This window comes from Copidosoma floridanum, unplaced genomic scaffold (genome assembly GCF_036245765.1).
Source record: "Copidosoma floridanum isolate Cflo_tuat_1 unplaced genomic scaffold, Cflo_Japanese_pri ptg000026l, whole genome shotgun sequence".
Lineage (NCBI taxonomy): Eukaryota > Metazoa > Arthropoda > Insecta > Hymenoptera > Encyrtidae > Copidosoma > Copidosoma floridanum.
The window spans coordinates 11848822-11876695 of record NW_028321903.1 but is presented as its reverse complement, the minus strand read 5'-3'; the positions used below and the strand labels follow the sequence as shown (position 1 = coordinate 11876695).

The following is a 27874-nucleotide window of genomic DNA, read 5'->3' as shown; positions in this document are numbered from 1 at the left end:
CGGTTTTGAATAAAAATCTTTGACATCTTTTCTACTGATACAATTTTACTTGCTTTTGTCACTTTACCTTAACTTATCAAATTTCTATCTATATCTTGAACAAAAAAAACATTTTTATGAGATTCACTTTACTTCGACCATAAACATTAAACTTGTGCCTAATATTACCAACTTTTGTTGCTTTTATAAATCTTCTGTCTCCTACTTTAACCTACATAGGTTTTTTTAATTCAACAGATTCATAAAAATATCGATCATTATTTTTAACATGATCTGAGCAACTGCTATCGAGTAACCATTCAACCTTACTAACACAGCTTATTACCTTAACACGTGACTTATTAGGTCTTTCCTCGAATTCGGTATTAAAACTACTCACATTACCATCTTCGTTTTGATGCCCTTGTTTATTATGTTGCCAACTGCCTCCCCGGCGATGCTGACTAGAGCCTCTACCAATTCCAAGACCTCGGCCTCGGCTGCCGTGATGTTGCCACTATTGTTGTTGTTGGCGTCCGCCTCGTTGCTGCTGCGCACCACCTTGCTCCCATGAATTATCGCTTTGTATTGTTTTCGTACATTGTGCCTTGAAGTGTCCATATTTTCGTTAGTTGAAACATCCTCCATCTTTTTACTTTCAGTTTTAACACACTTGAACTAATTTTGCTTGCATTTTCCTTTACTTTTAATTCAAACATTTTTATTTTACTTTTCACCTATTAAACTGTTTGATCAGATTCTTCTAACACATCGATTGAATCATTAATATAACTTAGTGAACTTGGACGCATTTTAACTATGTAGCTTAACTTTTCTTTTTCAGTTACATCTTTTTAATTCGTTAATTAATACTTCACATTCAGTTAAAAATGCACTTAAAGTTTCAAAGTCTTTTGACATTAACTTTTGTAACTTGTTTCTCATACAAATTTGCAGTATAGTAGACTCCTGTATATACATTTCATCGAATTTTTTCATCATTTCGTACGCTGTTTCCCTATATAGTGCATTGGTAGCTTTCAAATCCTGTTCAATACACTTTTATTCTTCATCCGTTCATGTTACGGCTCACGTTGCTACTAAGTTGCATTTCTTCAATTTTAGAATCATTTTCAATGAAACACCTAAATTTTTACTTCATCCGCCATTTTGGTTTCTTCTTCTGTGTTCGAATCTTCTATAATATTTTTTATTATAAATAATTTAGTTGTTATCTTCACAAAACTTTTTCTTGAATTCTTTATTAGTGTAGTGTTGTCACTTTCTTTGAATTTTTTAAGTGTTGGATTGACACTTTCACTTGGACCCGTAGTTGTCGATTATCACGGGCTGCCAAAGCAACACGTGAAAATCAAAAAAGAGCAATACTAACCACTCTTTGCTATTATGTTAAATAAATATATTACGTGGTAATGGATTAATGATATTACGCTTGTTAATTCTGAAATTAATATAATTAATAATAGAAATAAAGAATAATCAAGATTAAAAAATCTCCTCTCTCATTGTACCGAGAGACCCGACGAGAGCGTGAGTGCGTGGCAAAAGCCATGTTATGTCTGCCATAACTGTATCACTATACAAAGTATAAACATTGAATAAGTTTAATAAGTTTAATAAGTTTTTTTTATGTTATATTGGCCTCCAGCTGTTGTCAAAAAAATTTTCTCGAAGCTTACCTCTTAAAATTTGCTTGTGAATTTTTTCAAGATGAATATACTGTACTGAAAGAGCGTAAAAATTTTTGTAAAAGGTAAAAAGCGCTGATTCTAGACTGCATGACTATTTTTACGATTTTTTCGAAACTATAAAACATATTTTTTTCACTGAAAAATGAAGAAAAAAAAATAAGGGAATTTCTCTATTGAGAACCAAAAATACCCTTTTTGTATTAATGAAATCTGTACCTTAATATGTCTATTAAGTATAGCAATCTTGTTCACACGTTTTATCTACCATACACAGAAATTAAAAAAACCACAATAAGAAAAACAAAAATAAAACTGTTGACAAATAGCATGTTTATAGAATTACTGACAAGGTTTTTGTTGTTCGTATTTTATATAGTACACTTATTTTAAAAAATATACATTTAAAGTCTCTTACAATAAATGTTATCGATGGGCATCATATAATCATTTAAATACAGAGTACAATAATTTAAAAATAAAGACTTATCAGTGTTTGAGTGTGATTCAAATCAGTTAAACTATTTACATCTCATAACAACAAAATCGCATAGTTAAATGTATATATGTATATTAGTAGGACTTCACCCCCCTGCGTGCTACACACGCCAACTCCTGAAGAATAAATATTGTAATTCTTAAAATTGGGTACAAGGGAGATCTGTCTTTCCGTGGGTTTAAGCGGTAGTTGGTTTTTGTAACACTACAAAAAGATACCTTACAACGAAAGTACAAAAACGTTTTATAAAAAAATATTGTTATTAATTGTACCTTGTACGTACATATGTTACATCAATTTTATAGTGTATGCAACAAAATTCTTGTGATTTTCAGATAGGGCATTATTTTATGGTTTTACAAAAAATGAAAAGTTTTTTTTTAGGGGAGGGGGGGAGGCTGGTCAAAACCTTAAAAATTCCTAAGATTTCGAAGGTGGTAGAGTATAAGAAAGGGCTAAGTTTAACGTAAAAAATTCGTAAGTTCTTGTGAAGTCACGTGACAAATAGGGTTTTTGGTTTGAATATTGTAAATAGACTATCTTTTTTGTTTTAACTTGTTACTTAAAATAAATGCAAAACAAAAATAAATAATTATAAAAATATCTGATATTGATTCTAAAATTTTGTATCATAAAGTAAATGTCTTTCCAAATTTTTATTATACCTACTGAAAAACGTTTGTCATACGTAGCGTTTTCTGTAGGACCTTCTGTAAATTTTAAGGATGTTCATAATGATGTTAGAAAGTCACATGTAAAATGTGAAACCGTACACAACACTGTTTTTTAGATACTAAATTTTCAAAAAACTTCAATTTAACTTGTAACCTTATGGAGGAGTAACGTAAAAACTTAATTTTTTCCGGCAGTGAAAGCCATGTAAATAAAGGCCTCGTCTCACACTCCTGAGGGTATGTTACCAAGTGTCGAGATTCAAGACTAGCAGCGTTAACCACTGTGTTACCGTTGCTGCTAAATCAGAACTTCTGTTGACAAGAGTGACTCATGAATTTTTAACGTCCTCTTCACCATTCTCGCCGTCTTGTTTGTTTACAGATAGATCGCTGCTATCTTCTTCAAGATTTTCTTCTGTGTTAACTCAAGGTTCCTAATTATCGGGATCATCGTCTTGATTAGGAATTCCGCGATTTCCCCCGTATGAAGTGTTGGTATACTGTCTAATCAGGTGACACTTTCAGGTGTATGCATACGTTTGCTTCATACCGTTGTGAGAATATGGAAGCGCATTCCCCATCGCCAAATTCATAGCTGTTATTGAGTATTTGTTTTATTCCTTTTGGGTCTTTACATTCATTTGTCCATTCTGACCCACTTAGTATTTCTCTAAGTTCGTCTGTTAATGCCGCCAACCCGTACATGAGTATTAGGCAATGAAATAGACAGCTTCCGTCTCTCAGGACATCGACCATTCTTGGCTGTTTAAGAGATTCTCTCTGGAGTTTCCGGTACTCAAGACTTTGCGTCTTCTTCATCGTTCATCACTGTCGGTGTATCATTGATTTCCCATGCATCGATTTTTATGCCCTCTTTCTTCCTAATGTCTTTCTTTTCAACATTGAAAAGGACAATGAAAGGTTAAGAAAACAAAGACGAGATTGAGATTAATGGTTGTATTCTATTTTAAAGGTTACAAAGTAGTTATCGCTAAGATTGATGTCTACGCACCTTATTGCTCAATAGTCGATTCGCAACTGCCTCTACGCTGTCGCACCCCCTGCGCTTACAGTTCCAGTTTCCCCTTCTACTTTCTAAGTTCTCGTTGCGTACAATAGATGTCTCCGTGCATGTCGCGACTCTTCCGGAGCATTCCGCTTATTTCACTCTACATACTAATTGGAGATCCGTTCGTCACGAGGGAGATTTCAATTGACACTATAGCCGACATTCATGGCATTTAGATAATAACAATGAATTTCTCTTTGAAGTCTCTCTCGTACCAAACGTGGTCTCGCGTACAGGACATGTTCGGTTCCATACATAATAACTCGATGTAGGCAGAAACGCTACACATCCGCGCTCGCGCGCCAACAAGGAGCAGTCTCGCAGCCTGACGGCTCGGGACCTCCAACATAGGCCCGGGCTCTCTGGCGACCTTCACTACAGAAGCAGGCTCCACGAGGTCTATGACAACATTGGCTTGACGACCACAAAAGCGACTCTTGTGTCAGAGTGAGTCCTGCTCCCCCGCGCGACGGCGTGTTCAGCGTTTCTCCCTTCACAATACTAGCCCTCGAGTCTTCTCCTACGCTCAAGGCTCGACTTCGCGTCGTACGTATATGGTAACTCGGGTGCCGCTTCCGCTATGCGCGTCCGTCGCCAACAAAAATCGATTGAGACCTTTGCTTGAAATTGATTGGTTGATTCATTAAGTATTAATATTGACTTGAAATTGGTAATTAGGCTTGTGTTATTATTAAAATTGTTGTTTTCGCCATCAGGTTTTTGTGAATCTGACGGTTGCCGATTCGCATGTTCGTGTTGTTCGGCTTGGTCCGGTCCATTCCGTCTCCCTCGCATCTATCTGCTGCCTGTCTTTGGCCCTACCCTCTCTTTGTTCATGTACCCCCCTTTATCTTTCGTTTTTCTCTTACTTTCTTCGTCTACATCAGGTGCTTCTGCCACTGCCACTTCTCCTATTGCCTCCCGAGCTTTCCGCTCTCTTTCTTTCTCTTTCTGCTCTTTTTGCTGTCTCGCTGTTCCGCGCTAGTTGGGATCCTCAATGTTTTGCTGGCTCGGGCTTCCTCTGCGTTGTTGCCGGTGTATCACAATGTGCAACAATAATCTCCTTCGAGTTGTGCAAATGCTCGCCGATATTCAAAAAATCTGGGATTTTCCTATGTAGTGTATCCAATTGACGTTTACGAGTTCTGTGTTGTATTTTCTTTGCGATACCCTCGTTTGTAAATGGTGAGCTCGTTGTTTTCACCTCTTTTTCTATATTTTTTTCTTTGCGCATGTACGCTAGTTTATTGTCCACTGATCCTTGTGACAAAATTTTTTCTTTGTCGTTTACAGCTACAAGTGTATCTTTATCTGTCTTATCTTTTGGTTTTTCCGTTGCCTCCCATTCTGGTCCTGTATATCTATCGCTCAAGCTGTTGGTGCTTGACATATGTTCGCTTGGTCCTTTACTGGGTTTCTTTTTAATTACTTTCTCGTGTGACTCGTCTGAGTCAGATGTTTCTATTTTGTCCATTTTATTCTTTCGTATAAAATTCCTCTGTCTCTTTATACGCATCTTATATATGCTTGCCGGTAGCACATTTACATCTTCGTGATTGTCCCTTTCCTGTTTTTTCGCGAGCTCATACAGCTCCCGGTGGGGCAGTTCTAGATTTTCTTCCCCTTCTTTCATAATTGGGTTACGAGACAGGGAATCCGGTGCCTTGTTTATTTGTCCGGGTCTGTAAAAAACGTCAAACTTGTATCCTCAAAAATGTGCCTTCAACCTTGGAAATCTTAAGTCTGGCTTCTTTGATGTGTGAAAATGCTTGATCGGTTCGTGGTCCGTTACGACTGTGACTGTAAATTTACAACCGAACAAACATGGTATAAATTGCTCTTTGGCGTACACTATCGCCAACAATTTCTTATCGTATGTTATGTCTCGTAGTTTGCTGCCTTCCAAACATCTGGATGCGTATTCACAAGAGTGATCTGAGCCTATTTTTTCTTAGCTTTAAATTGCTCTGATTGCGTAGTCAGATGCGTTGGTTGTTACTATAAATGTTTTACTTATGTCTGGGGATGTAAGCACCGGCTCGCTATAATAAAGCGTTTTTTAGTTTAATAAATGCTTGTTCCTCTGTCTGTCCTCATTTAAACTCAATAGTTTCCCTTGTCAGTTTTGAAAGTAGTTAGACTATTTTTGCATAATCCCTTATAAACCATCTATAGTATCTTGAAAGTACGAGAAATTGTTTTATTTTATTGGCATTTGTCCGTCTTGGGAATTCTTTTATGGCCTTAATCGTCTCTGAATTTGTCTTTATTTTTCCGTTCCCAACGATATGTCGCAGTACCTTTGCCTCACGCTTGAGGAATTAACATTTCTTTGGCTCTATCGTTAAATTTGCATTCGCTAGCCTTTGCAGCGATCTCTCAATTTGTATGCCATGCTGCTCCAGGTTTTCCCCGAACACTACAATATGATCCATATATATTTCGATTTCGTGGCCCTGCAGTCCTGCGAGTGCTAGTGTTATCCCTCGCATAAAGGTATTTTGTGAATCGCAGCATCCCATTGGCATTCTTTTATATTGGTAGTGCCCTTTTGCGCCTGAGAACGCGGTCTTGTGTGCGTCATCCTCGTGTTATTCCATCTGGAAAAATCTGCTCTTCAAATCTATTACCGTTATGTACCGCGTGGCTGCCAAATTTTCAAAAATTTCGTGTTAAAATGGTAATGGATACCATGAGCCTGCCATCACCTCATTCAATAGCCTTAAGTCCGTAACGACTCTCCAGTGTTTTTCCCCATTGGGTCTGAGTTTTTTTGCACAATCCATGTGTGGGAGCAAAATGGCGATTTTGATGGCTCAATTATACTTTCCTATGATAATTTATCTTGTTCTGTCTGCATTTGTTCCCTTAATTTTACAGGGTATCAGGCCCTTTTTGCAGTAATGGGTCTATCTGTCGTATTTTGTATCCTACGTTTCAATAAATTTGTTGCCTTTAGTGGTTCGCCCTCTAGGTCGAATACGAGAGGGTTAAATTCTATTACATCTCGTACGTGCCTTATTTCTTTTTCGTTTCATCTTGATGTGTCGACAAGCTTTATTATTTCTTCGACCCGTGCTTGCATGCTTCCTTTTTGGCTAATATATTGCGCCCCCCTATCGCTATAATTCTTTTTGTCTTTCCCCTTCACCTACCGCTCATTTTTTTGAACATTTACTGATTCAGCGTGGTTTACCCCTGCTTGAATTTTTTTTTGAGTCCTCATTTGAATCTAAAGTAAAAAATCTTATTATCGCTTTTCGCAAGCCTTTAGCATCTTTCTCTTCGATGCTAAATAGTTCTGCCCTTCACGCAGTCCCACATTCTATCAACTGTACTTCCAGTATTGGTAGCTTTACCTTTTCGTTCTTTATATATATCTTTCCTGCATACACTTTGCCATCTTTCTTTCACGTGCGCAAAATATTATTTTTCTCGTTCTCCTAATGTAATTTTTCATGTAGTGGTCCTACTGTGAAGGTTACCGTTCTAGTCATTTGTTTGAACAATGAGAGTTTTACTGGATCACCGTTGAATATCGGTATGTTGTTGGCAAGATTGCTCAATGTGGTTAGGAACTTTTGTAACCCGCGTGTGTGAGTTTGCTGTAACGCATGCTCTGTCAGCTCTAGGGCGTGATTTTGCGTGCGTTCGTATCTATCGCCTGTTTGGTGTGTATAATGTGTGTCTACGAAATTATGTGTATTTGTTCTATTATGTGCGTTATGATTTCTAATAAGATTTTAATCCCTACTTGTTGTATCATTGTTTTGAGTGAACGGGAGTTGGTCCCAAGTATTTGATCTAGCCCGTGTTTTTTTTTCGCGGGTTGCTGTCGTTGTCGAGTCGTTCATAGCACTAGTTCTGTTATGCCGGGTCAATGGGGCTAATGTATAATCTGTTTTGGGGATTGCTCCATGTTCCACGGTAGGAGGAATTTCTCGCTGTACTTCGTCTGTGAGGACTCCTTGACTTTTTGGATTCGTTTTCTATCTTACTATGTTCGGTGCGAGTTTTTTCATCATTTTTATCGTGAGTAGCCTTTTTTTCTTACTCACCTTCTGCCACTATGCCCATGACTCCAGATCATGTTCTAAGCTGATTTGTATCACGTTGAAGTCTATGTCGTTCCGTTTTATCTCGTGTATGTTTGTGTGTTTATCGTCTTCTCGTTCTTCTCCGTCTAATATATCGTTTGCTTTTGCGATACTTATTCTGTTTGCCTCTGTTTTTTTTTGTATATAGTTAGTCTTGTTGATTTGTATAATTTTCATTTTTACTATATATTATTATTCGTATATTCGTATTTTCGTATAATCGTATATTGTGTTTAATCGTAGAACACCTTCGTTGTTGTGTACTTTAGGTTCGCTTGATAGATGTGTGTAATTTAATTAACATTAGTCAATAGCCTTTTTTCTGTTCTCAATTGGGTTAACTACTTTTTTTATTTATTTATTAACTCATTGATTAAAAAAAAATTTTTTTTTTACATAGGATATTTGTCGCTTGTATATTAGGTATATGTTAGTGTATGGAATTATGTGCCACTATCAATGTCGTTAAAGTTTTAGATTTCGTAAAAATATCGATGCATAAAAATTATCTTTCTGAGTGCGTATTTCCCTCGGTGGTTATGAATATAGTAAATGAAAATCAATGAAAATTCACTTACCAGATCTTTGTCACAATGTTCAGTATGATAATGATCCTGTGTATGTCCATAAGCCTTTCGATCCTTCAGTGAATTGACCTGCCACTGCTTTTACTTGTTGTTTCCCTCTTTCATGTAGTGTATCCCGTGTCCCGTCTATGGCTGCTGTCCGGGCTCGGCGTACCGTGTTGGCTTTCTGTCCGTATTTCCCTGCATTTGGTGATTGATAGTTGTCTAGTGTTCTGGTATGTCCTTTCGCTGGCTTGATATGCGATTATTTTCTCTTATTGCTGGACTGGTCTAACAGCAGTGTAGAAAACTTTTTTTTCCATTATTTATCTTTCTTTTCCTCTGCCTTTTCAAGTTTTCTTATATTTTGGTGCTTGACACGCTGAATTTGGCATCTAGCACTTATGACACTTTTTTCGATTAGCGATATTTTCTTTTTTTGTTAGTTTTACTTAATTACGTTGATTTATCAGAAAAAAATTTTTCCGCGAGACAAAGTGGTTTCCGCGCACAAGATAGACTGTAAAAAAAATTGTGTCTGTGTCCCATTTCTGACTCCAGCTGTTACGTGGGTCTCTCGGTGCGGTAATAAATAAAAGCGCGACTCGTTGTTAACTTATGCTTCATTAGAATTACCTATATTTGAGGGAAGTTGCGCGTGTATCCTAGTATCGTGGACCTGGTCTTTTCGCTCTCGCGTCTCTAGCTGATTTCCCCTTTACTCTCTTCCTTCGCGTTCCCTTTCCTATCACTTCTCTCTATTCCCTTACCTTTCGGGCCCAAGCCAGTGGAGGCGCACGCACGCATAGCTACATGCTATCGTATGGAACATTATTGCTTATTTTTTTATTTTTGAACTTCAAAGCTTTTTTTTACTACAAAATGTTTCGTTCAGCTTATGTTATAAATGGTATTTTAAAAAAATTTTACTATAAACAAATTGATGTTTGAAAAAAATGAAAAAGTATCCATGCCCAAGTCTGACTATTGATATTCAACTTTAAAACCTATCGTACTAAAATCTCGAATCTACAAAACCTAGAGTACAAGTAGACGTTCATGTGTTTTTGAAAACATTGATTAATTTTTACTATAAAAATAAAACTTCGTTTCAACTTTTATGTACATAGAAAGCAGAGTAAATTGTTGCATGATATTATTTCAAAAGGGGAACTTACCACAGATTTTTCAGCAGGTTCTCTAGAATTTTTCTACGAGAAATCATAAAGAAATCTCATAGACAAGGACGCAAAATAACTGACAGAAAATTTTCAATTTATCTTGTAAAAGGTTTTGCAGGTAATTCTGTAGAAATTTTACACAACTTGATGTATGTTTTATAGAAATACTAAACATTTACTGCCTTATTGTTGCAATATTTAACGACTACTTCAACTTACACTCCAAACATTTTATTTAGCACTATAAAACTGTCAACATTAATATCTTCTGCATCTTGTCTTATTGTGCACGTCCACATCTGACTGACTGTTTCAGCCCTGTACCAACAAACCGGCTAATGAAATCTAGTCAAAAGTAGATCAGAAGTGGCTTGTCGGTAGAGAAAGCTGGCAGCACACTTCAAGCGTTACGGTGGCCAGCCTAGTGAGCGGCAGTATAGCTGTGCGATACAATGAGGCATCAGCCATCGTGGAGGTGGGAGAAGCGCTTGTTTTGGCCTCCACACCCCGGTTAGTCGCTACCACTGCAGGCCCTAGTAGCAGTGCATTCCTGGACACTCACCTTCAATTTCAAGCACCCCTAGAGCGGTGTCAGCTGCGTATCTCGATGGACCAGCAGCAACAGCAGCTGCAACCGGACATGATCTTAGTTAAGGCTGAGGCCTCAGAGGTCCCTCTAGAGAAGCAAGAGTCATTACCGGTGCGCCCCCCAGGTAACGGAAGCGGGCTCTTTGCTGGAATCGCCAGCAGCAACAAGCTCATGACAACCGACGACTGGTTGGCCCCTGAGTCACCTAAGGGTCCGCTGCCCCAACAGCATATCTACATGACACCCCAGGAGCAGGTAGCGTTGCAACAGCAACAACCCCTCATGGCCCACTCAACGCCGATTACACAACAGCAACAGAGCATTACAGGATCTCAGCCACCCAGCACGAATGGCTATTCGAGCCCCATGAGTTCTGGCAGCTACGACCCCTACAGTCCCAACGGCAAGACTGGTGAGTATATTAGTTCGTCTCTTTCTATTCGCTGTGAGCATTTGCAATAACAGCATAGTATTTATTGTACGCATTGCGTTAAATTGAAGAAAAATGTTTTCTACAATTCATACAAATGACAGTATTATGCTACTATTTTAACAAGATAATTAACACGTTCCACTTCCTTATAAGAAACATTTAAAGTAATTCTTGTGCATAACTCATGTGATACAAAGTTAAGCAGAATAACTTCACATTGTTCACTACTATGGAAAAAGTTAGCATGACGTTCAGAAAGTATCTTCAAAAGTACTACTGTATTACTTATGTTAAATAAATTATGTTTATAAAATTATACTTCATTTATTTAATCTTGCTTTCTTTTCTTGTACATTTATTATTTTCTTGACAGTAAACTTTAACATATATAAAGCTTAATTAATGCAACACAATAGAAACATTTGTGATACCTAAAACACAAAAACACACACACACATATATATATATATAATTTTAAGTAAACATAATAAAATATGTGCTTCTCTCTTAGTAGCCCAGGTGTCAGAGGAGCACTTACAATAATACATTTTTTTTTTTTTAATTTGTTGGATTTTCCTGTAGTGTCACTCTCGTTTCAATTAAATAATCAAATAGCATATTATAACTAAATTTAAGTGCAATTTTTTACAGTTGCACGCTGCAGAAGTTTTCGTTATTACTCATTGTAAAACTTTTCCGACAATACATTGGAAAAAATAATTTTTTGGAAGGATGAAGTACGAGTGAGAGATAAAATACACCAAGTTGTAGGTTATTGGGTGACACCACTGGAAAGCTGAGGAAAACCCAACAAATTAAAAAAAAATTTATCATCGTAAGTGCTTTTCTCGGTTAACAATTACTTTTGCAACTAATTTTCTTGCAAGTGGTTCAGTAAGTCAAGAAATACGGTGTGAGGGCTACTTCGAATGCGCGTTGCGCCGCTTGAGCATCAGTGCTAATTGACCGTGTTGGTTAACTGTTATACGTTCAGCTGTAAAAACGTTTAGTTTACGAAAGCTTACTCTAATTGCCATGAAAAATTATCGCCATGCAAAACTACCGTGTAGAGAAAAGTGTATGGATGTAACTGTCTAAGTCTCAAGTGCGTAGGTTGATAAGGATAGCCGATCCAGTTGAGAAAACTCCTGTATCTCGGCTTCTGTTAGTAGGATAAATTTTTTTTAATTCAAAGTAGGTAAACAGGACAGGTTCTGACCCAGTGCCAGAGTCCGACCAGGAGCTGGAACAAACTTGTGTTAATCTCCTAGCACAGTTTAGGGCCAGTCCTCGCTCAGGAGTTGAACCAGTGCCAGCTTTGAGCCTTGATCTACGGGAGCTGCTACTAAAGTTACTACTGATCGGCTTATGCGACATATCGATCTTTACCCTAAGGTTGCTAGCGAATAAATGAGCTTAACGTCTGACTGTAGTTTCTTTTACAGTGATCCAACCCATTACTATCTCAAGGATTATACCCCCACCACATTCTACATAAGTTTTTACCATCCCCACTCGATAAACTGTACTAGATAATGCGATCATGTAAAATTAAGCAATAAGCTAATAGAACAATTTCTATGAGACTCAAATTTTTAACGATTCATGGCCTAGTAGCCTCCCTATTAAAACGTCTAGGCAGCACCCTTATAGCATTATACTGGTGTTACGTACGCGCTTCTACTATGCATTAATAGTAACTCCACTGCTGTAAGATATCTATATTAACATCTGAGCGCGCGGTGGCTCGGTCGGCTAGGTCGTGGATTGGCACGCGGGAGACCGTGGTTCAATTCTCGGCCAGTGCGACTTTTACGGGCAAAGTACCTCTGTGTCTTTCACATGTGCTTTTTCACCACGCAATGCTCCTCGAGGAGGGTTTAGGCGACCTTCTCGCAGCAAATTTGCCTAATTCCCCCTACCCCCCTCCCAGTGATGGGAGGCCTCCCATCCCTTTCCTTGTCCCTTTCCCAAGTGCTAAGTGCCCATAGTAGTGCCCTTATTAAAAAGGAGCCGGACGTAGAGCACTATAATATAAAAAAAAAAAAAAATCTATATTAACATCTAGTAAATGATACACTGCAGAGAATATGTTTGAACATGCGCACACTCTCATACCTCACGCTATTATCCACAGATACAAGTGTTCATTACCAGCTATACTTCGGGAAGTATCAGATGACGGCAGGTGACAATAAATTTCTGATGTTATGAAAGAGTCTACTGACTTGTATTTTTCAAGTATCACACAGAAGGTATTTAAAATCACATTTATCCACTTTCTCCAAATAGTATTATGAATTGGGATAAAAATTATTTTATAGCATGTTATTCCTAAAAGTTCTTTTGCATGTGGAAAGTACAAGTTGCTTCAGCACATTACTAGCTTTAATACTTAAAGGGGTGTGTGTGTGTGCGTGCGTGCATGCGCGTGTGTGTGTGAGTGTGTGCAGTGAATGCCACACCATAGAGAAGCTGTTTGAGTAAGTGGACACACTTATACCTCACATGATCAAGTACAGCTGCAAGTGTTTGTGATTAGCTATGCTTAAGAAAATATCAGATGACAGTAAGTGACACTGAATTTCTGATATCATAAAAAGTCCATTGACTTTTATCTTTTAAGTATTACACAGACGATATTAAGAACAACATATAGACCCATCCTCTCTGATAGGTATTGCGAATCGAGATAAAAATTATAAGAAAAGCATGTGTTAAACAATTTCATATTGCAGCTGCTTATTATTTTGAAAAAGTGAAATTTAATGTCTAATGATTTTTGAAATGTCAGTAACCAAGAATTAAAGATCTTTGTTTATAAGTGTTCATCGACTTATTTTGAAAAGTCTATACGACAGCATTTTTCTATTTTGTATGTTCTTCAACTAATCTTTTGCCTAGACGTTAGAATACTGGTTATTTCTAGCTTCGACAATCCATTGACTTTTGTTTCAAAAGTCAAAATACAAGAATTTTTTTCTTATTTTTCATTATTTGCTAAGCTGAGAGACAAAACTGTTGAACATTAATTTTTTTTATTTACTATTTGTTACTCTGAAATAAGTTAATTATGTTACTAAATGTTATATACAATCAGGTTTAATGAGCATTTCAATTTATAAAAATTGTTTGAATTATAAATTATATAACACATAAAATTTAGTGTCACGAGAAAAAACTCTCAAAAAGTGATTTATATGTATATATATTTTATATATTGACAGCGGATAAGCTGCATCAGGCAAGTGTTTCTGTTTTAAAAATCAAAATACAAGATTTTTTGATTATTTTTTTTTCTTTCTTTGCTGACCACTGAGATACAACTATTAATCTTTAATTTGATTGACAACTATTTATTACTATAAAGTATGTTTATAATATTTCCAAATGTTATACGCTGTCAGATCAAATAAAGCATTTAAATTTATGAACATTGTTTGGATTATAAATTATATGACACATTGAATTTCTTATGTATTAAAGAAAAAATTTTTCTAGAACGTATTGAGTAGTTGGTGGGATTCACCAGATCAGATTCTCAGAAAGTAGTATATAGATATGATACTCAATACATTGATTGTGTCTATAGACTAAACTATTTTTTATACTTTAACACATGGTGTAGTGGAGTAGTAGTGAATGAGATTCACTCGATGGGATTCACTGGAGGGAATTCAATGTAAATGATTTGAGGATCTACCTACAATGGGCTATAAATACCGCTGATGGACCATTGCTAATCATTGTTCTTTTAAGTTGTCGAAGACGATGACATCCATTGAGCAAGAGGAGCAAACCCTACCCTGGCTCGAGACATCTCTGTCGGAGTAGAATCAAGGCAGATCTCCAAAATACGATGTTAGAAGTGAGCAAACATCTTTAAATAACTTTAAAAATTTTAAATTTTTTATTGTATGTAAATTTTTTTATTTACATATAGAAGCGAAAACAACAAAAAGATGAGAGCTCTATCACCAGCTAATAATTTAAGAAAGTCTTACATTATATGTGCGGTGTATATTAAAAAAAAATTTTCTTGAAACTGAATTCAAGACCTTCTTTTTACTAAATGATAATTTTTTATGTGATTATTAAAGTTTTAATGTGTGACGCTGAATTCATAATTTTACAGATCGTACAGCTTCAAATGAACTACTACCTCTACTACGTACACTTCCACCACCTTTACCATCAACATCCGCAGTTTTAGGTTCAGAGCTGATGGAACAAGTATTACACAATATAAGTTATCTAAAACTGACCGCCCGTACTACAGTATCCGGTAAATTTAAATTGTTTTAAATTTTAAAACATTTTCATCATATTGCTGTAACTTTATATATTGAATGGTGATTGATTATTTTGTCGACTTAATTTTTTTACTAACTTGTGATTTTTTTTATTTTTTAGATTAGGAAACTACCCCAATCAAACATCGCATTTACAAAACTTAGTGGGACACATGGATTAATCCAATCCGTCCCAGAGACAAGGAAAGCAGCGTTGTACAAAAATGGGCTGCACGAAGGGAGCGACATCGACTGACATGTCAATGTATTATCCCGTCACCAAAAAGCAGATTTCTACTTACAGAGGCGAAGAAAGAGAAGTTATCAAAAAATTTAATAAAATAAGCAGAAAAAGGGAGTAAATATAAATTAAATGTATCACACATGATTTACAAGACCAATGAATCCAGTAATAATAAAAAAAATATATATATATTTTTCAATGTTACAATGATTTTAATAACAAAACAAAAAATTTGTCATAATACGATAATTTAAATAAACTAATGTAATTTAAATGAACCATCTTATTATTTATATTTTTAAAAAAATTTCTTTTAAATTTATAATCAGCATAAAACTCAAAGAGTTCATATTATATTTTCACTTAATTATCTTGAATACTTTGAAAAAACAAAAGTTGTATAGAAACAAAAAGAAAGAGAAAGTGGAAGCCCCGATCTACGCTCCCACTTGTGAGGTACAACCATTAAATTTTCCTTTCCAAATTTCTCTCTCTCTCTTTAAATAATTTTTTTTTGTTTGTTTAAATTTATGTACATACTTTGAAGGAAATTATGAATATTAACTTCATCAAACCCTTTGTCTTCTTCTCCATTCTTCTGCTTCTCACGTTGAATCATCCACTATTTTATTGCATATACATTTTTAAACAGTGCATGCACCATCCCAACTCAGAGGATGATTTGAACACATTACAGAACCATCTTTTGGAATTCTTTTGATAGAGGTGCAACCATGGTCATCAATATTTATAATGCTTTTGAAAAAATAACAATTAGACATTTTGTAAACACATTTTTTACAACATAATTTATAATTAACCTTTCATCAAGCATGATTTTTTCCATCAACTTTTTTTTTTCTGAACCTCTTACACACATCGAACTTGCATCTTTTAATGCCTCGTGTAGCACACAAGTATGACTTTCATTTAAGATTATGCCCGAACTCCACGCAATTTCATAATAATTTTTATCCAACCAATTATTCATATAACGTTCTTTAGTACTTAAATCTAGGGTATCATCAAGGAGGTAAATATTTGATTGGAAAGGTATCGTTTATGTTTTTTTTTTTTTTTTTGTTTTTTTTTTTTTTTGTGGAGGGAGGGTAAATGCATTGAAGCACACCGCAGGGACAGCATAAGTGTAGGACTCGGTGGATTTTTTTTATTAGACCATCCATACCCACTAAAACCCCCCCCCCCATGCCGCGTGACTTTTGATCCACCCCGGAACCGCGTTAGCATTACTTCAGGGTGAAGCCACTAGGAGGACCATCGCATCTCACAGCATTAACGAGCTAACTCGCCACCATTTGCTAGAGGTGCTGATGCTCTCGAGTCCTAAAAAGGTCTCGGGGTCCTTGAGGACCAGCACCTTGTCTAGCGCTTCATAGTAGGCCGCCTACTTAGCCAGCACCACTATAAGCTTAATGCTTTTCGTTGCTGATAGGTAAAAAGTACCCAGCGCAGCGTGGGTCCACATAAGCCTGTCTTTCAACTCAAGGCCTTTTTGCCTCATTTTGATCCTGCTTGGGCCTTATCCCTGGCCTCTTTTAGTGCTCTTCTGAATGAAGGGCAGCTCCCGCTGCCTGCTTCGTGCTTGTTGTCCGTTGTTGGGCAAAGGAAGCACCGTGCTGGTCCTGGACACTCTTTCTTCCGGTAGTTTTAGCTTCCACACCGGAACCAAAGCTTGGATCTGTTTTCGTTTTTACAGTTGCCTGAGACATGTCCATATCCCAGGCATTTGTAACATCTTGTTACTTCATTTCTTCTTCGAATTCGGCAGCTTACAAAACCAACTCGTAACCTGCCTTCCTTTTCTACTTGTCTGGCAGTTGCTTCGTCCACCTTTATCAACGCCAGCCTCTGTCCCCTGTCATTTGGCTTTAAGAGAGCTACTTCTGGCTCCTGGCTCTGATGTCCAAAAGTCCTAGCGAAAGCCTCTTTGACCTCATCTTCCTCTACAATGGCGTCCAGGTCTCGGACTTCTAATGTCACTTTTCTGTTGATAATTTTGACAGTACCCTGTCCGGCTACCGACTTTTCAATTTGCTGTGAGAATGCAGTAGCATTCTCTACACCTTTGGCCTTGATAAGTATGTCTCCTTTTCTTGTAGTGACAACACTTTCGACTGCCACGTTAGTCTTATCGGGGTCAAAGTTCGCCTTCATCGTCTTCAGCACCGTTGCAGGTCTGTCCTTCAGCCATCTTAACTACTACTGTTGTTGTGGCGTCCACTTTTTTTTTCTGGCTTGTTTTGTCATTCAGGAAAATTTCTTCTTGTTTGCCACCACCGATTTTCTTTTTCTTTGAAGACATAGTCTGCTGGCGTTTCTCAGGGCTGTCCAATGGGCTCCTGTTTCTTTTACTTCGTTCTATTTCTTTTAGGGCAGTATTCAGGGTTTTTTTCTGTATATGCCGTCGAAAATTATCTCGCCTTTGTTCCCTCCACTGCAGGGTTTCAAATGACGACTTCTAAGCGTTTGCATACACATCTTCTTCATAAAGAAAGCCTTTTCTTAGCACCTCTGCCTCTTAAACGTGTTTAAGCGCGGCTTTTAGCCCATTCTTAACAGCGTTCGCTGTGTTGCCGTACTTATCGTTGATTAATTGTAGCGTCTCTGTAATATCTTTCGTTGTTGATTGGAATTTATCAGCCAATTGCTGTCGTTTAACTCTGAGCTTAGCACCATCTTCTTCTAGAGAGGCAATCTCCTCCCGGGTCTGGTTGCTAAATACCGACACGTTGCTGTCCTCGGTGTCGTTAGTGCCTATACTCGACAGGCTTCCTCTTCGTCCTTTGTCTGTAAGAAAAGGCCATGGAACATTTAGCAGTCCCTGTTGGCCATGAGACACGTCTTTGTGGCCCCCCCCTCAGAATCCGTGGGGCCTGCGACAGTCACCCGGGCTTTCACCGGATCGGAACTGCCGGCGGATTCCCTCAGAGAGGTTACCGCCTGGGAAACTAGTTTTGCATCGACGTTTTTCATTTTGGCATCTTTTTGAGCGTCGTACCGACCCGCGAAGGTTAGCACCACCCTTTTTTTCTAGAAATAAGTATTTTGAAAGGGTTAAAACCAGGGCAGCAGCCCTCTCTGTTACCAGAGAGAACCGCTACTTGCTCGGGCCAGCCGGGAGTCGCCACTTTCCCTTAGTCCCACCCGTGGAGACTGCCCTGGCGTTGAGTAACAAGTGTAAGAATAGTGTTCGTGTGTAATGGATGTATATGTTGGTACACAACTGTCATCCCAGCGAGACGAGCGGCAGGTGTACAGTCCCGAGACAGCGCAGACAACCCAACAAAACGGGCTGGCGCAAGGCACTAAGGTGCCGCCATATAGCCTCCTCAGTGGTAGTAAGCCTAAATTAGTCGGCCCACCACGTCTTTTTTCTTTATGAGGCGAACAGCCATATCAGATGTGGTTACCCAGACTTACCCGGACCTCATCATCCGGCTTCACCCGTCGCCGGGCCTCCAACGCAAGCCCGGAAAAGGACCCGCCACACGCAACCCAGAACAATCCGTACGTGTCCCTGTGTTTGTTTAGTGAGAGTGTGATGCATGTATCTGAGAAGATTGTTTTACCCGCCGCTTACTTCTATACACGACGGGTGCTAGTTTTTGTTGGTCCGCATCAAGCAATGGAGTGCCAACGGAAGCAGCAAAAAGCGAAGAACAAGAAGCACAAGCAGAGCTGGCCCATGCATCCACACCGATGGAGACATGGGGCACTAGTCCCCCGTTCACACCGCCGCAGATACACACGCCAACGCCACACACGCCTCTTGATCCACGCCCCCGACCACCACCACGGAGAGCCACCCCAGCTGCCCATCGTCACCTCATATTTTAAGAGGATGCCCCTATCCACCACCCGGGGAAGCGCCCGGTATGGAGAAACTAGTGAAAACCCCAGCCGGGAGTTTATGTAGAAGGTATATTTATGTATGTACTTTTAAACTGTGACTTAATTACACTATATTAAAAAAAATTTTTTTCTTTTAGGATAATATACAAAATCCCTGACCTATTTACTTATCATTGTAAGATATGTATATTTCGATTTTTTTCCATCATGTTTTGCCTCTCTTATGATCTTCATGATATATTATTTCGCTTTATAGACATTATCATTTTTCGTTTTATAGTATCAGTCTTAAGGCAGATTACTGAAGTAGATGATGAAGATTTACGAGGATGGCTGGAGTTGACCAATCAATCGCTTGAAGCGTTGGAAAAGCATGTCTTAACATCATTATCTAGAGGAGAAATGTAATCCTGCCAATCCATCTGGGCTATTTTGTTATGCGTTCAAGACAAGTTGAGCAGTTAACTAAGGAAGACCGGAGGAGAATAACAACAGCAGTGCAGTGATAGTGAATAAAATATTACAGATTATCCTAGTGCGCAGAACAGTGTTGAGTGGAAATAATTACCATCAGCATTCAAAAATCGTGTAGCTACTGGTGTAATAATCAATAGCGGACACATTAACATTGCTTCTTTCCTGAACGTTACCACAGCTCTCATTGTTAGCAAAGTTATAAGTGCCTTAGAGCAGTATAATGCTTTGAAAATTAATTTTGAACTTGCTGCAGAGTACATAATACAAAAGAATGATGTAGAAGGCATTGATCAAAAGCATTTTAGTACTAAGAATGTTGAAGTCTTAAGGTCAACTAACATAGACGATGACAATTGGTTTGATTTAAACATGAAACAGCCTATCATGCATCAGATGGAAGAGTTTCAAGAGAGAGACTTTGGCTGGAGACTATAACAGATAATTAGTTTGACAGTTTTTATTATAAAATTTAATCTAATGAAGGCAAGTTCATATGTTGAATTACCAGAAGATGTAATAATTAGAAAAGCATGTGTGAATGTACGAAACAACGATAATAAGTGCTTTATGTGGGCAGTTCTGACCGCACTAAATCCCATGGATAACAACAATGCTTAGCAAGTAAGTCATTATCGAGCATATGAAAATGAACTTAACTTCAACGAAATAGAGTTTCCAGTTTCTCTCAAACAAATTGGAAAATTTGAGAAACAAAATCCTTTCTTTATTAATGTGTATATGTTGCGGAAATATGGTGATAAGCTTACAGTATCACCATGTTACATTAACTCCATGAAAAAAAAATAGTCATAAACCTACGTTTTCTGCAAAATTTTTACATTGACGAAAATTATTAATAAGAAGATAATCAGAATGTTTCAGAAGTACAAAATCACTATGTATCGATAAAGAATCTGTCAATATTAGTAGCAGATCAAATATCGAAGAAAAAAATAAAATGCTGGATTTGTGATATTTGTTTACATTTTTTCTACACTGAAGATAAGCTCAAAATGCATGAACTGGATTGCAATAACATAAACAAGTGTCGAATAAAGTTACCAAGTGAAGGAAACAACATTCTTAAGTTAAAAAATTTCAATTCAGCAGAAAAAATACCTTATGCCATTTATGCAAACTTTGTGTGCTTACTTAAGCCCGTAGATAATGATATACGTAAATTTCAGAAGCATCAAGCCTATAGTATAGGGTATTACATGAAATGCAGCTTCGATGACAGCCAATGAGTTCACAAGAGTTACTGAAGAAAAGAGGATGCGGAAACTCCAGCAGAGTGGTTTATTTGAGAACTGAAAGCTAGTACAGACTATTCGCAACAGTTATATGCGAATCCAAAGCCAATGAACTTGACTCATGCAGAAGAACATGAGTTCAGACAGACTAAAGCTTATCATATTTGAAGTGACTCATTAAAAAAAAATTAAAAGAAAGTACGAGATCATTGTCATCTGACTGGAAAATTTAGAGGTGCTGCACATGAAAGTTGCAACATCAACTACCAGAATTCAAGATTTATACTAGTGATCTTTCTTAACCTTACAGGTTGCGACTCACACTCCATCGTCATGAAGACTTTGAGAGACGAGTCAACCTTATCGATGAAAATAAGGAGGAATACATTTCATTCACGAAGCATATAAAGGGCAGTGATATTAGTTTTCCATTTATCGAAATGCTCCTACCACCATGCTCCTATTCGTATAGAAAGGCATCAGAGGAGGTGTAAGTCAATGCTGTAACCGCTACGCCAAAGCTAACAATAAATACATGGGGAAAGATTATAATCCTAAGAAAGAGGACAAATACCTCATGTACTTTGATGCAAACACCTTGTATGGGTGGGCAATGACGCAGGCATTACCCAAAGGAGATTTTCAATGAGTTGGTCATATCACGGAGTCAAACTTTCTCAATGTACCAGATGACTGTTATGGAACCTTACTAAAAGTAGATTTAGGGTATCCAACAGCTATCTATGATGATCATAAGGATTTACCTCTCAGCCCACAACATATGGCTCCGCCTCACTCCAAGTGGCAAAAGCTCATGACGACTTTGTATGATAAAAAGCGCTACGTCATACATTACAAACCATTAAAGCAATCTATAACACATGGACTAGTACTTAAAAAAGTTCATAGAGTTCTACGTTTTCGTAAAAGTTTATGGCTCAAACCGTACGTAGATCTCAATACGGTGAAAAAAAGTAGAGTAAAAATAAGTTTAAAAAGCTTTTTTTTAAATTTATGATTAACGCCGTGTATGGTAAGACCATGAAGAATTAGCGTAAACGAGTAAAAGTCGAGCTAGTGAACAAGTGGAAAGGGCGCTATAGTGCGGAAACACTCATTGCTCGACCAAACTTCCACAGTCGCTCAATCTTTGCAGAAAATCTTCTGGTTATTCAACTTACACGCACGGAGATTAGTGTGAGAAAACCAATTTATATTGGTTTGAGTGTACTCGATGTATCAAAGACTCTCGTATACGACTTCCACTCTTCATATATGAGTCAACGATTTGACAAATGTAAGTTGCTGTATACTGACACTGACAGCTTGATATATGAGTTTTGTGGACAAAATGTCTACAATATTATGAAAGACAAGACATCGAGAGATTCGATGCATCAGATTATCCCCTGAATAATCAGTTCAATCTACCCTTGGTAAACAAGAAAGTCATTGGGCTGATGACGGATGAATGTTGTGGCAACGTCATGATGGAAGTCATTGGATTACGAAGTAAGATGTATTGCATGCGTGTGCAAAATGAGAAGCTAATTAAGAAAGCAAAGGGTGTTAAATGAGCTGTTATGAAGACCCAAACCGGTTTTAAAGACCACTGGAACCGTCTCTTTAATAAGTCTACAGTTATATGACAGCAAAACAATATCCGCTCTAGGTTACACATTGTCTGTACAGAGTAACAGCGGAAAATAGCTCTTAGCCGGCAAGATGACAAACGTCAGTTACTTCCAGACAACACAGATACGCTTTCATGGGGCTATATCTCTCTAGAAGACAAGGTCGGAAAAGAAATGGAGAGAAACGTGATGGGAGAAAAAATAGAGGTGGGAAAAGTGGAAGGAGAAGAAGAGGAGAAAAAAGAAAAGCTACATCCTCTAGCTCCTTTCATTTTATCACTTGACAAGCGTCATCTACTTCCAGATAACAAAGATGGAGCTATGCTTCAGATACCCATGAAGAGGGAAAAAGTGGGGGAAGTCAATAAGGAATGGGAAAAGGTAGGAAAAGTCACTGAGGAAAGGGTAGACAATATGGGAGGTAAAATAGTGAGAAAAGTAAGTAAAAAGAATAAAGAAGTGGGGACAAGACTCGAGCGGGTATATAAGCAGCTTAGTTCAGCTCCAGAGATCATTCGGTTGTCCAGCAAACGTAAGGACAGACGGTCTCCCTGCAAGCATCCAAGACTTTAATAACCGCTCTTTTTGTTGTAAGTATTATGCTTCCTACCTTATGGTAACGTTTTAACTAATGTATAATCATTATCCTAAAAAATTTATTTTACATTACTTAACCGTATTGTAGGCAATACCTAGCTGCCAACGAAGAAGTTGTCAGATCTGGAGGTTAAAAAAAAGTACCCAGTGACTAATGTTAAGCGTGTAATTACAATGTATGGCCGTAAGATAGTCATTACCATTAACATCAGAGTTTCAGCTCTTTCTATCTGATCGAGTCTCAAAAGCTCTTGTAAATGATGGGAAGTTATTTAATGAACTATGTACGTAAAAAATTTTATCAAGAATAAGTGTATCAATTTCTTCTGGGGCAATATTTTTTTAACAGGAAATAGAGTTTACATGCCTTGTTAACATAAGGCTGATAGCTGTGACGCCAGACTACCGATGGTGCTAGATATATCTATAGACTCTAGAAATTTGCATAAAGTACGATGAGATTTGTCCATCAACCTTCTTTTATGCGTTTTTCTCTGAATACACACACACACGCACACACACACATTTATCTTTTTATACTATAAAGTTGTATTGACGAAAGTGAGTCTCAGCCCCCCCCCCCCGCTCCCCCTCAGCTCCTCCACAGCTCCCCCTCGATTTACGTACTTATTTGCTTGTTTTAACGTCATTTTTAATCAAATTATATTTGAGTAAGCTCTCCCTCGCTCCCCCTCAGCTCCCATTCACTCCCCCTCCACCTTCCACCCAATAAAATACTTATTTATCTAATGTTTTACCATCATAAATGTTAAAAAATATACTCAATTTAGTACCTAAGTCATACCTCGTTTTTACGGTTTTTTAAGTCACTGATTATAGGTCTCCCTCTGTCTATTCTCTCCCCTTTACTCACTATATGTCTCTAAAAGACCATTATTTATTTAACTTGATTGAACTTTTACATTTCAAATCTCTTTCTGGTCCATGTCTACTTTACCCAAATATAAAATTCTTGATTACTTGAGGACTTTATTAAGTAAAAGACAGAATTCAGGAGGATGTATTATTAAATAGACAAACACAATTAAGCTTTTAAAACAACAATTCATTCTGTTAGTTTAATGTTGTGACATTTTATGTGTCATTTTGACCCATCTGTTCTTTTAAAACCCTTTCCACATTTTTCACATATTTGTTTTTCATGGTTTTTATAAATTAACATACTTCTGTTTTAATGTGACGATCTTTAAAGTTACATATTTTTGAATTACTGAGAAATTTCTTGCTAAAAAATATTCTTAATTTTTGATTTACCATCGGATTCAATTTGAGTAAAAGTTCTTTTTAGATTCTTACATCCTAATAAAGCAACGTATAACTGTCCGTGAGATAATAAAGGTTTTTTAATATACAATCCTAAAGAATCAAAACTCTGTTTTTCTGATTTTTTAATAAATGTAGAACATGCTAATACAAAGGGAAACTGTTTTCTATAGCAGACAAAAGGTAATGATAATAAGGTGCCAGTATTCAATGTTATTCTAGGAATATAAATTTTGCTTTTTTTTTCTTCCATAATTATTTCTGCTTCTATATTATACTTAAAAAATTTTGTTATTTTTAATCTTGTGCCTCTACAGAGACCGTCTGATATACTTAAAGTTATTATTAACACTACTATAGCATTTATTTTTAATTTTAATTCGTGTAATGGAAGAGCCTCTCTAATATTATTTAAAAATATTATTGGAAAATTAATATTTATGTTAATTTAATTATGTTAAGTTAATCATATGTCTTATCAACTCTTTTGTGAGTCACGTATTCTGCTGTTGTGAACTAATTTCCAGCCTGCATGGATAAATACACGAGTAACGTCGTTATTTTGTCTACTGAATCTGTTAGTGGGAGTTGCCGTGTGGAGCGCGCAGGGGGGCATTAGCCCCACTAGTATATATATGTCTCTTCCTATATTATATAGATGTATTGACAACAGTGAGTCTCAGCCCCCCGCTCCTCCTTATCTCCCCCTCGCTCCCCCTCCACCTCCCCCCCAAAAAATACTTATTTATAGAATATTTTACTATCTAAAATGTTAAAAAATATATGTCACTTAGTACCCCAGTCATATCTCGTTTTTAGTGTTTTCTAAGTCACTGATCATAGGTACTTCTCTGTCTATTCTCTCCCCTTTACTCACTATATGTCTCTAAAGGACCATTATTTACTTAACTTGATTGAAGTTTTACATTTCAAATCTCTTTCTGGTCCATGTCTACTTTACCCAAATATAAAATTCTTGATTACTTGAGGACTTTATTAAGTAAAAGACAGAATTTAGGAGGAGGTATTATTAAATAGACAAACACAATTAAGCTTTTAAAACAACAATTCATTCTGTTTGTTTAATGTTGTGACATTTTATGTCATTTTAATCCATCTGTTCTTTTAAAACCCTTTCCACATTTTTCTTATCTTGGTTTTCATGGTTTTTATGAATCAACATATGTCTGTTTAAATGTGACGATCTTTGAAGTTACATATTTTTGAATTACTGAGAAATTTCTTGCTAAAAAATATTCTTAATTTTTGATTTACCATCGGATTCAATTTGATTAAAAGTTCTTTTTAGATTCTTACATCCTAATAAAGCAACGTATAATTGTCCGTGAGATAATAAAGGTTTTTTAATATACAATCCTAAGGAATCAAAACTCTGTCCTTAACGGCTTATTGAATTCATTTAGAAGTAACCTTAACAAATGGAAAAGAACCAAAACAGGCATGATCAATTTAGCGTAACTTCTCTTTCAGTAATTAGAGATTTAGAACTATAACATTTTTTCCGTTCGTAATCGTCTAATAAAATTTATTTCATTTTTTTTAACGTACAAGCATGTTATTTACACCAGTTTCAATCCAAATAATGATTTAATCTCTACCTTCTTTTAAATATTAGTTGAAAAATCTTAAGGACTTTCAAGTAAATTTTGCACCATTCTATAGTACTGATTTTGTTATAATTTAGATTTTTATTTTTAAAAGCTTGGATTCTTCCTTAGAATGTGTATTCCTTATCAGCATATTTTCTTATTTTTCATTTAAAATCAGCTTGACGAGTCTCTAGAGATTCTGAAGCCGGTTATCATATCAGTGATGGATACAAATTGTGAACAAATTTTGGTTTCATCATCTAGATTAGAAAAACTTGAATTTTATGAGAATAATTCATTTTAATTGATAACAGAAACTTTTCTGACTCGCAGAAACCCTTTTGGATATGAATTATGATGAATTGGATATGGATATATTTAAGTATTGCAGAAAGCCAGGAAGTTTAACTGTTGATTTTACTGCCCCACTTGAATAAATAAACTCACGAGTAAATCTAAGTGTAGTGTTAATTGGAGTCCAGACCAGTTGTTTGTTTCGATGTATTTTGTTTTTTTTTACAGGTATTAAATTTTGCTTTATTTAAACTTCATAGACTTCAGAAAATTAACAAATTAAAAAAAAATATATATATATGTATAAAACGGCTGCACTATAAAAATGTCGTACTTAATATTAACTGTTGGCTGTGGTTTTATGAAGTACACAGTATCGCTTTCATGTTTTTGTTATTATAGGATACAGATAAAAGTAATGATTTTGAAGTTGTACTAGCTGATATAAGAACGACGCATATTGAGCATAAATTAGGTTTTAAGAGTGCTCTTGTGATATTTTATGGCAAGTCTATAGATAAAATAACTTCAGCAAATATGCTTATCAAGAAAAAATTGTTTTACCGATTTTTTTATACCAAGACGAGTTTAAATGTAGAGATCCTCTAGGTAGTCATGCAGAAAGCCAAAAACTTTTTGGAATTTATGCATCACTAGCATGTTTACCTCCTTACTGGGCTGTCAAGTTACAAAATGTATTAGTAATAAGCATTGTTTATCCTAAACACATTAAGAAATTAGCAAATTCCAAAGTGTTCTTCCTTATTACTAAAAAACTAAATTTTTTATCTCATACTAGTATAAAAATTTTAATAGATTCTATGCAATACACCCTTCATTTTGAATGCGTGGTAATCCTTGATGACAGCTCGGGTTTGAATGTGACATGCGGTTTCTCAGGTAGTTTTTCTGCCAAACAGTACTGCATAATTTGTACTGCTTCTAACTAGTATTTTCGTGCTCGGCGTGGGGGATTAAATTTTTAAATAAGAAGGTCTATGTGTTTCTTTATGGAGAAGCGCATCTGCTTCGTGATCGTTTATGTCTTGCCATTGGGGTTAACTGTCTATGTCTTATGTTTGGCGTTAATTTTCTTAGCATTTTTATCATAAGAAGTTTTTGTTTTTTGCTGGCTTTCTGCCATTATACCTATGCTTCTGGGTTATCTTCTAGGTTGATTTGTATCACTTCGTCATTTGTTTTATTCGGTACTATTTTGTGTACAATCGTACAGATCTTGAATTCCTGTACTCCTTTTCGTAGTGTATCGTTTGTTTCTTTATTACTCATAGTGTTGACCTTTAGTTTTGTGCACTCTTAATTTGTGTTAGTCAATAGTCTTTTTCTTATTTTTGCTTTCGGTAAAGTACTCCTTTTATTGAATAATTAATTAAAAAATTATGTATGGGGTATTTGTCGCTTATTTATCAGGTACATGTTTAAGCATGCAGTTATGTCTTACTACTAAAGTCCTTAAATTTTCCGATTTAGTAATAATATCGATGAATTGGAACTGTTTC

At 36.6% G+C, this 27874-nt stretch overlaps 1 protein-coding gene across 3 annotated transcripts in view; it reads left to right on the top strand.

Annotated features, from left to right (window-relative positions):
* Ecr (ecdysone receptor) overlaps nucleotides 1-27874 on the top strand; it is a 389856-nt gene that overhangs the window by 58086 nt on the left and 303896 nt on the right. For all 3 annotated transcript variants that reach the window (XM_089595624.1, XM_089595622.1, XM_089595623.1), the window contains exon 2: nucleotides 10091-10775. In XM_089595624.1, coding sequence (XP_089451750.1) covers nucleotides 10382-10775 — 394 coding nt within the window. In that variant the 5' untranslated portion in view covers nucleotides 10091-10381. The remainder of the gene's footprint in view (nucleotides 1-10090; nucleotides 10776-27874) is intronic.